General features: G+C 35.6%; 1 protein-coding gene across 1 annotated transcript in view; it reads right to left on the bottom strand.

Moving 5' to 3' along the window:
• Window positions 1-11,484, bottom strand: part of BRINP3 (bone morphogenetic protein/retinoic acid inducible neural-specific 3) — a gene marked incomplete at its 5' end in the record, with an annotated part of 461,273 nt that overhangs the window by 321,862 nt on the left and 127,927 nt on the right. The window contains one exon of the mRNA XM_006897194.1: window positions 2,554-2,790. Within this exon, the coding sequence (XP_006897256.1) occupies window positions 2,554-2,790 (237 nt within the window). The remainder of the gene's footprint in view (window positions 1-2,553; window positions 2,791-11,484) is intronic.

Below are 11,484 nucleotides of genomic sequence, written 5' to 3'. Positions count from 1 at the left end.
CATGCTTGGGAGGGTTGAGGGACAGCGCAGGAGGGGAAGACCCTCTATGAGATGGATTGATTCGGTGACTGGGGTAATCGGGATGGGTGTGTTGGAGGCGGTGTGGTTGGCGCAGGGTAGGGCAGGGTTTAGAGCTGTTGTGCATAGGGTCGCTATGAGTCGGAAACGACTCGATGGCACATAACAACAACAACAATATATAACACTATTACACACATTTCTTAACACCTACACACGAGTTATTTTTTAACTCATAGTATCCCTCCACTGAGTTTCCAAGACAGTAAATCCTAATGGGAGGAGACTGCTCATCCTCCTCCCACAAGCCTATAATGAATTTGTTGGTTATTTTTAAATTTGTAATTTTAATAATTTTTTAAATTCTTTTCAAACATTCTTCTAGGTTGTATAGCCCTGGTGTGTGCACTTGTCATACAGAGGTAACTTGTGGTTGCTGTGAAATTGAACACTGTGACACTGATGTGTCAAATGTGAGAATGGTTACCCATAATGGACAGGGTTTGGTGGCGCTCCCCTATTAAAACAAGCTTGGAAGCAGGAATGGTATCCACTTTCTTAATAGCTTGCCTCCAGAAACTTATGAACGTGGAGAAAGGATGAAAGCCACACAAGTTTTGAGGACTTTCATTCATAGAGTCGCTATGAGTTGCTTGCAACTCGATGGAACTTGCAAACAACAACAATAATTTTAATAAAAATTTACAGAAAGGTTGGATTTTGATTCATTCACTATTGCACATTTTCCCCTTTCTCCACTATTCCCCCATCTCCTTCCTTTTCTCAGTCAATACACTTCTTATTACAGATTGTTGTCATACACATAATGTATATAATGTTGTCATACATATAATTATAAATATATAATCATATATTCCTTTCAGACAATTCTTCCCCACATAAGTTCTAATGAAGTGCTCATTTGAATAACTGGAGATTTACTATCTTTAGGATATCTTTATCACGAAGCTTGATAAAAACTCTACCACCAGAGCTCTGAGATAGATGACAGATGATAGATGATAGGTAGATGATAGATAGCTAGATAGATACATACAGATTGATATCTATATCTATCTATCTATCATATATATCTCAGAATTAAAGTGCTATTGTTGAGTGCAGTTGAGTTAATTCTTAACATATTGTGGCCCTGTTTAAATAAAAAAGCAAAAACCACACCTTGCTTGATCTCAATTGTCCTCACAATCTCCACAATGCTCAAACCCATTAAAGTAGTTACAATGTAAGTCTATTTCATTGAGAATCGTCCTCTGCTTCTCTGACTTTCTTCCCTTTCAAACATGGTATCCCTTCCCAGATTCTGGTACTTCCTTCCATATCTGAAGTATCTGAAACAAAATCTCATCATCTTTTTCCTAAGGATTATTCTTGCCACACTAGGAACAACTATTTGGCAGCCATGTTATATTCAATACTTTTGCCAACACTACAATTCAAGAGAAACAATTTTTCAATTTTCCTTATTCACTGTTGAATTTCAAATGCAAAGTTTGTTGGTTGCTGTTGCTATGTGCCGTCAAGTCGCTTGCTACTCATAGCGACCCTATGTACAACAGCCCTAAACTCCGCTCTGTCCTGTGCCAATCGCACTGTCTCTGACACTCCCATCCCAATTATCCCAGTCACTGAATCAATCCACCTCATAGAGGGCCTTCCTCTCCTGCGCTGTCCCTCCACCCTCCCAAGCATGATGTCCCTCTCCAAGGACCGGTCCCTCCTCACAACATGTCCAAAATAAGTTAGATGGAGCCTCAGATCTCATCCCGGGTTTTCTTGTCCTGTGATGTCCTCATGATGTCTCTTTCCAATGACTGGTCCCTCAAATGTAAATTTATAAGTTATGCTGAAAATAAGAAACAATTTTTCTAACAGAACTATGAACTTATAAAAATTTAAAAAATAGCAATAGCAGAACCCGCAGAAAACTATTAAATCAGAGTTTATATAATAATGACTAACAAAATACAAAGCGAAGTTATATTACCCCTCATAAGATTCATGTTGGTGTAAATTATATCTCGAACAAGCTATCCCTGTATTTTGTTTCACAAGTGAAATTCAGAGGTCATGAGAGTCCAGGAAAACCATCAAAGATATGACAAATAGTGTCAAACATGATGTATATAAACTTTATAAGCAAACCAATATAAAATAAAAATTAAAACAACAACAAAAATTAGTATGTAACACAATAAAAAAAAAGAGATCTCAAAGATATCAGATGGCAAAGTCTAGTGTTGAAAGAGGCAAAGGCTTTCTTAAATAAATGACTAATATAACAACTCATGAGTAGAGTAGATTTGAATCCTAGAAACATGCAAATATAACTAAAGTCCTATATATGCATTCAGAAAATAATGAATAATTAGTTATGACAATAATATGAAGGTTCTTTTAGAAGATAAATATTAGAATCTATAATTATTTAAACCACAAAGATAAAAGTCTTTACAATTCAGTTTTCTTTATCTCCACAACAATTCATTTTGTGCATCAAAATAAGTATCTTACCTGAATCCTCAAAGTCACTGTTGTAAGCTTTCCATGTTTCAGTTATTCGAAGAAGATTTTCTTCCATGGCTTGAATATCCATGGAAGGACAGTTGCATTCTGGAAATTTGGGACCACATTGACACCAGCAGTCATTGTCCTTGCAAATAAATTCTCCTTCTGAATTACAAGCAATGTAGCTCAAAGCTGCTTGTACAAAACGTTCCTGAAGATAATCTGGGAGAAGTACTTGAAGCCCTAAAAAAACAAAGAAAGCAAGTAAATAATATTTTGTAAAGTAATCTGCTTAGTTTCCATATTCAGTAAAAATAGTGATATATTTAGAGACTAGAAAAGCTCCCTTCTAGCTACCTACATAGGTAGGAGATGGGTAGGAGAATCAATCGCTAACATCACCTAAGACTCGGGTGTTGCACTGTTGGGATATTTCTATTTCACTGAGACTTTGTCTAGTCAGGATGAACTTTCACCCTCTTAACCAGCCATGTCAGAGGAGGCAGGTATGCATGAAATTAGATTTAAGTGTTGTACCCTTAGACCTGTGTGGTGGTTCTTTGGGGTCCACCAGGGTGTTGGCAGAGTGGACTTGCCAGATGAATGGGGGTCTGGAGCAGGGAGTTTCCCAGCAATTGGGCATGCAGGGCTTCTAAGACACTGTCTTTCATTGTTTTTGTTCGGACATTCCTCTAGGCCATATAGCCCTGGTGCACAAGTTGCCATACAGTGGTCACTTGTGGTTGCTGTGAGGCTCAAAACTGTGACACTGATGTGTCAAATGCATTAATGGCTGGTTGCCCAATGTGGACAGAGAGTGGGGTGAAGCTCCCCAATGAAAACAAGCTTGGAAGGAGGAGTGGCATCCACTTCCGTAATAGCTTGACTCCGGAAAGCCTATGAACCTGGAGAGAGGAAGAAAGGCACCCAAGCATCGAGGACTCTCCTTCACAGGGTCGCTATGAGTTGCCTGCCACGTGACGGCACTTAACAACAACAACCTTTCCGGCATTTCCCTTGACATTAACTAGCAAAACGACCCCTGAAACACTCTTGAAATTTGCCTACCTCTATTGGAAACTGATCCTTCCCATCAAACTACAAGACAGACAGAGAAGTAAGCCCAATACAGTTGGACAAAGGCAGGAACCCCAGCTTCCCACCCCTCAAACAATAACTGGATGGGAGACTTAATAAAATAAATGGAAAACAGCCACAGACAATGATCTGCAGGGAGGTTGTCACTGGAAAATTGAACCAAGAACAACACTTAATGTCTATAATCAATACTTAAATTCAACACTTAAAACTCAATCAAAAGCATCCTAAAGATAAGGAAAAGACAATAGCCTACTCATGCAGAACAGAAACTACCTCATATATACTAAAAAGAAATTCATATAATGTTAAGAAGGAAGCAGGAAGTTTCAAATACTACGAGAAAAACAGAATAAGCTGTCCCTTTAAAAAAGTAGACCAGATCACAATCCCAATTAATACCCCAAATTCTTGTGTTCATTGAAAACTTTTTCCAACAGGGTGAAAAGAAAACCTACTGACTGGGAACAAATATTTAGCATTACCATCTCAGACAAGAGTCTCATAAAGAAAGGTTATAGAATACTCCTGAGAAAAAGAAAAAGTCCAATAACCCAATTACAAAATGGGCAAAAGACATGGAAAGAATTTTCATGGAGGAATATACTCAAATGGCCAAAAGACGTGAAGAAATGCTCCAAATCACTGGCAATAATAGAGATACAAAACAAAACCATAATGAGATGCCATCTTACTTCAGTAGCAGTGGCAAAGTTTAGTAGGGCAGCAAATAATAAATGTTGGAGAGGATGTGGTGAGAAAGGAACTCTTTTACATTGTAGTAGGATTAAACAATGGATGGTACAAGCACTCTGGAAGGCATTGTGACACTTCCTCAAAAAGCTGACCATCGAATTTCCATATGGCCCAGTTATTCCATTGCTTGGAATATACCCCAAGAAAATGAGAACTGAGACTCAAAGGGAAACTTGTACACCAATGTTCATAGCAGCATTATTCACCATTGCAAGAAAATAGAAACAGTCCAAATGCTCAACCACAATTAAATGGATTGAGAAGTTGTTCCATTCACACAATGGAATATTACACAGCACACAGGAGCAATGATTTTGTAAATTACTACCTAACTTGTGAGGGACTGGAAAGCATTATGCTGAGTGAACTAACTGAGTCTCAAAAGGACAAGTACTGTGTAAAACCATTATCGTAGAATAAGTATGAGGATACAAGGAGTGGGGGTGGGTGGAAGTAGAAGGGTAAGGATGCAGGGGTACGGTGTTAATCATAGGGTTGCACGATTTGATGGGTGACGGGTGAAGAAAATGGGAAGGACCTTTTGTGGGAAACAATGTATTAAAATTTCATAAATAAATAAGAATAAAATTTTGAAAAATAAATTCATTAACATGAACTGGTATCAAAGAAGTTACAAATGATGGAAGAAAGAGTTGAAACCAAAATAAAAAGATATGATAATTAAAAACATCATAAAAAGATAGAGAACAGCCAACAAAGTGCTGGAAACATCAGAAATACATAAACATGCAACCCAGAATATCAACATCAAAATTACTAAACTTTTCAACATGCTAGAGGGACAGAAAAGCAGAATAAAGAAATCAACCAGAGAATCAGCAAGATAGAAGATAATAAATGCATTGGGGACTTAGTAGAGAAGAAAGTAGAAATAAAAGGAAAATTAAGAAAATATTTTAATTATGTAAAATAATATCAAATAACACATATGTGGTCAGAAATCTAAAATAGGTTTGGAAAAGCACTAATAAAATTGTAGAAGAAGTTCAAGAAAAAAAAACACACAACACACTACAATAAACAATTATACACATATAATGAAAAACTGAGGAAATCCACATTCAAAAAGTTCAGTGAACTCCGCAAATAAACTGGACCCCCAGAGAAAAACCTAAAGATATATCAGTCAAATTCTCCATATTTAAACATAAGGATATATTAGTAATAGCAGCACAAGAAAAAAGAAAAAGAAAGAAAAAAAACTTGTCATGGACCTTACCATTGCTCCACTGCGAGATACCAAGGCCTGTGTGGCTTGGCTGGATCCTGGAGCATTTTCCCACCATCTGTTAAAGGCTGCAGCACATCCCAGGCACACTCACACAGAGGCGACAACAGAACCACTGACTGCCAAGTCAAGGGCCTGCAGTTCCAGTGTGGCCCAGACCTTGCTCCCACCTAGAGCACTAGACTACTGTCCCACAGCCTGAAGACTGCTTCTCTACTAGTTGGGGAACATGCCTCAGCATATGGAGACTGCCCTCCTGCCAGACTGCTGTCCTGCACCAGGAGACCCACTATCACAGGAAATTTAGCCTTGAACACTTATGTCTAGCTAAATCACCTGGCATTTTTTAAGCTCAGGCAGAAGAGGATGGGGCAATCATAACAGTAGGCATACAAATTAAAAAAGAAGAAGAAAAATCAATGATCAAACACAACATCTTCATCAAATAGAAAAAGAACAACAATCTAATCCTAGTCTCTAGAAGGAAGGAAATTATAAGACTAAAAGCTGAAATCAATGTTCTAGAAAACAGAAAAAACAAAATAAAACAAATCAAACAAACAAACAAACAAACAAACAAACAAACAAAAAATGGAACAACTGAAACCATCAATAAGACCAGGATCTGGTTTTTAGAAAGGGTCAATAAAATTGACAAAATGATGGCAAACTTAAAAAAGAGAAGAAAAAAAAAAGGAAGACACGTATAACTAAATTAAAAAATAATAGAGGTGATTTCCCAATAGAACCAGATGAAATTAAATTGCTAATATCAGAATACTATGAAAAGTTGTACTCTGATAAATTTGAAAACTTAGAAGAAATGGACAAGTTCCTTGAAACTCATGCTGAACCCAAATTCACAAGGATAGATGTAGGACACTGGAACAAAACCATTCTAAAAGAAATTGAAGAGGTCATAAAAAGACTTCTCCATAAAAACAGTCTTTGAGCAGATGGTTTCACAGCTAAGTCCTACCAAACATTCAGAGAACATTTATCACCACTTCCACTTAAAGTATTTAAAAACTAGAAAAGGAAAAGATACTCCCAGAGTCTATCTATGAAGCAAGCATAAACCTAATACCAAAACTAGGCAAAGATATTACCAAAAGAAGAAAACTACATATGAATAACTTTCATGAATATAGGTGCACAAATCCTTAACCAAACAGTAGATAATAGAACCCAAAAACACATAAAAATAATTTATCATGACCAAGTGGGATTCATAAGAACTATGCAAGGATGGTTCAACAAAAGGAAAACAATCAACATAATTTACCATATTAACAAAACAAATAATAAAAACCATATAATCCCAGCAATTGATGCAGAAAAGGCATTTGAAAAACCCAACATCTGTGCCTGATAAAAATACTCGGTAATGCTGGAACAAAAGGGAAGTTCCTCAACATAGTGAAAAGTATATATGGAAAACCAAGAGCCTATATCCCCAATGAAGAAAGACTAAAAACATTTTTCTTGTTGAAAGGAAACAGACAAAGCTGCCCACTGTCACCACTTCTGTTCAATATTGTATTGGAAGTACTTGCTATTGCAATATGATAATTGAAGGAAATAAAAGGTATCCATATCAGCTATGAGACAGTTAAATTATCGCTATATGCAGGTGATATTATAGACTATGCATAAAATGCCACGGACTCAACAAAAAAAACAAAAACAAAAACAAACAAACTGTGAGACCTAGTAGAACAATTTAGTAGAGTGACAGGCTATACAACCAATATCTAAAAATCAGTGAGATACCTCTACATTGACAAAGAGAACTCAAAGAAGGAAACCAAGAAAGTAATATCATTTAAATTGAGATACTTAGCAGAGAACCAAGAGGCACAAAAGGCCCATAAAAAGAAAACTACAGAACACTTTTTCAAGGCACAATAAAAGATTAAATAAAAGAAAAAAAAAGTGCCCTATCATGGATGGAAAAACTAAATATTGGGAAAATGACAATCCTACCAGAAGCAATCTACATTTTCAATGCAACCCCAACACAGATACCAAATTCATTTTTCTTTTTTTTTCACATTCATTATAACTTTAATATAACAATTGTTATTAAAATCAGCAACTCAAACCATAAATCTTTTAAGAAGGTGCACAGGATAATTATAAGATCAGTTGGCATAATGCAGCTCTTATCTCGTATGAATGAAATGCTGAGGTGGGGAGTCAGGGTGGCCTGGCTGACTCCCCAATAAATTCATTTTTCAAGGGGATCAAAAGGAAAATTGGCAAGTTTCTTTGCAGAAGAAAGAGACTCTGATTTTTTTTTTTTAAAAAAAAAGCTCTTCTGAAAAACAGAAATGAAGTGGAAGGCATAGCACTCCCTGATTCAAAACCTACTACACAGTAGTAGTAACCAAAACATCAAGGTACTGGTACAATGAAAGGACAATGGAACAGAATTGAGAAGCCAGGAATGGACCCAGATATCTAAGGTCAAATGAAATTCCACAAGGAAGTAAACCTATCGAGTGGGGAAATGACAACCTCTTCAACAAATGGTGCTGGCAAAATTGAACTGCTACCTGCAGAGAACTGAAACCAGTCCATATCACATACCATACACAAAAATCAATTCAACATGGTTCAGAGTCCTGGGAATAATGTCCCAAACCGTAAAAGTCATAAGAAACAAAATGGAATCAAATTTAGACACTTTAGTCAACAGTACAAACATATTGCTAAATACAGCCAAAAATACGAAGTCTGAAGATAAAATTGATGAATTGGACCTCCTAAATATTAATTGCCTATGCTCATCAAGAACATTTTCCAATTGAGTGAAAAGAAAACCTGCTTACTGCAAAAAAATAATTTGGCAATACAATTTCAGACAAGGGACTTATATAAAAAAATTATAGGTTGCTACAGGACATCCACAAGACAAAGTGATAACACAATTACAAAATGGGCAAAACATGGAAAGACTTTATATAGAGGAAGGTATGTGAATTGGCAACATAGATGCAAACAAAACCACAATAAGATACCTTCTCATTCCAGTAGCAGTGGCAAAGTTTAATAGGACAGCAAGTAATAAATGTTGGATATGATGTGGAGAGGGACTTTCATATATTGTTGATGGAATTGTGAAATTATGCAACCACTCTGAAAGGCAGTTTGGCGCTTACTCAAAAACTTGAATATAGAAATTCTGTATGACACAGCTATTCCACTGCTTGGAATATATCCCAAGAAAATGGGAGGGACAAATGGGGACTTGTACACCAATGTTCATAGCAGCATTTGTCACCATCAAAAGAACATAGAAATAGCCCAAACGTGCAACCACAATTGCATGGATTGAGAAATTATGGTACATTCCCACAATGGAACACTACACAGAACATAGGAGCAATAATTTTGTAAACTACTACCTAACTTTGGAGGGGCTGAAGAGCATTATGCTAGTGAACTAACTCAGTCCCATAATGAAAAATACTGTATAAAATCATTATTGTATAATGAGTATCAGGATCCTGGGGGGAGGAGTATCAGTAGAGGGGCGAGGATGTGAGGGGAAGGGGGCATTAATCATAGAGTGGTTTAATTTGATGGGTGAGGTTGTGTGAAGGAAATGGAACAGATCTGGTGTGAAACACATGTATTCAAAACTTATAAATAAACCAGTACAATAATGTGTAGGAACTTTATTAACTCTGTATGGAAATCAGTATAAAATAAATTATAAAAAAGACAAGAAATTATTTAAAAATTTAAAAAAATAACTCCCTTAAAAAAAGTGTTGCAAGGGTAATTTCTATCAAACATTCAAAATTGAATCATCACCAATTCCACTTACTATTTTTCAAATAGAAAAAGAAGGTACACCCAAGCACACTTCTAATATTGTCCAAGCAAAGATATCACTAAAAAGAAAACTATAGACAAATATGTCTCATGAACATATACACAAATGCTTAACAAAATTATGGCCATTATACTCCAACCGTATATCAAATAATAATTCATCATGACCAAGTGGAATTCAAAACAGGTATATGAGGATGGTTCAATATAAGAAAAACAATGTAATTTATCCCATTAACAAAGGAACAAGGACTACATGATTCTATTAATTGATGCAGAAAAGGCTATTGACTATATTTAATACCTCTTTCTTATTAAAGCAATCAACAAAATAGGAATAGAAGGGAATTTCCTCAACAAAATAAAAATCATATATGCAAATATGCAAAATGAATAACTAACATAATTCTCAATAAAGAATTATTAAAGGCATTCCCTTGTGGAAAAAGGACCAAACATGATGCCCATTGTCACTAGCCATATTCAATATTATATTGGAAATATTTGGTAGGGTGATAACAGAAGAGAATAAGAGGCATCCAAATTGGCAAAGAGGTAACAAAACTCTCCTATATTTAGAAGATAAGATACATCTACCCAGAAAAACCACAAAGACTCAATAACAACAACAAAAACAAATTGTTAGACCTACTAGACTTGTTTAGTAGAGTGGCAGGATACAAGATCAGTATACAAAAATCAGTGGGATTTCTCTACAGCAACAAAGAAAGTACAGAAATGGAAACAAAGAAAGCAATATAATTTTCAATAGTCAGCCATAATACTAAATATTTGAGAACAAACCTTTATAATGAAAACTACAAAACATCTCCACAAGAAAAATAAGAGATCTGACTAAAAGGAAAACCAATCCTGTAACAAAAATGGCAAAAGACATGAGAAAAATCTTTACAAAGGAAGACAATAGACACATGAAGAAATGTTTAAAATTACTGGCAATCAGAGATGCGAATCAAAATAATGAAATGCCAGCTCATCCCAATAGCAGTAGTAAATTTTAACAACACAGAAAAGAATAAATATTGGAGAGGATGCAGAGTTATTGGGAGTTTCATTCATTGCTGGGAAAATTGTAAGATGGTACTTTGGAAGGCATTTTAGCATTTCTTCAGAAAATTGAACACTGAAATTCCATAAGAACCAGCAATTATATGGCTACGAATACAAGCCAAAGAAATCAGAACTGAGACGCAAAGAGTGATAAGTACACTTATGTTCATAGCAGCATTATTCACATTGTTGTTGTGTGCCATCGAGCCAGCCAGAACTAACCAATAGCTGACTTTTCAAATGCATTTTAATCACACAGGAGAAAATTGTCCATTCTTCTTCCTCAGAGTAGCTGGTGGATTTGATCCATCCACATGCCTTCAGGATTACAGCACAGTTTCTCACCATTTGGCCACCATTGCTCAGATGAGGAAAAAAAAAATGGAAACAGCCCAAATACTCATCAACAAATGAATGGATTGAGAAATTATGGTACATTTATACAAGGAATACTATGTAACACTAAGGAACAATGATTTTGTAAAATATAGCATGGGCGCGTATAGAGAACCTTACACTGAGGGACACGGTTCAATCTTGTAAGTACAAATACTACATAAGAGCATTGTTATAAAAATAGGGTAACTGAGCACAGTGTTTACAAATATTCAAAAGGTGAAGAAAATAAACAACAACAACAAAGGTTGGAAATCTCTACGATAGCAGACCTAAGTGGGAAAATGGAAGGAATGAAGAATAGTTAAGATTTAATGGTGACAAAAAACTGGGGTGATAATGGGCATAGATCAAGAGTAATTCATGAAATAAAATAACAAAGAATATTAATTATTATATAAAACACAATGTACATGCACCATACACAATATATATGAATGATAGTATGTAAATCAATAAAAATGTGAGTTTAATATATTTATAAAAAAAAGTTCTCCATTCAGTTGTTAGTAGCATTGAAACTA

The sequence above is a fragment of the Elephantulus edwardii genome, unplaced genomic scaffold (assembly GCF_000299155.1).
Source record: "Elephantulus edwardii isolate Elephantulus edwardi_28Jun2011 unplaced genomic scaffold, EleEdw1.0 scaffold00205, whole genome shotgun sequence".
In the NCBI taxonomy this organism is placed as follows: Eukaryota; Metazoa; Chordata; class Mammalia; order Macroscelidea; family Macroscelididae; genus Elephantulus; species Elephantulus edwardii.
The sequence above is the reverse complement of the archived record's forward strand: the minus strand, read 5'-3'. Positions and strand labels throughout refer to the sequence as shown.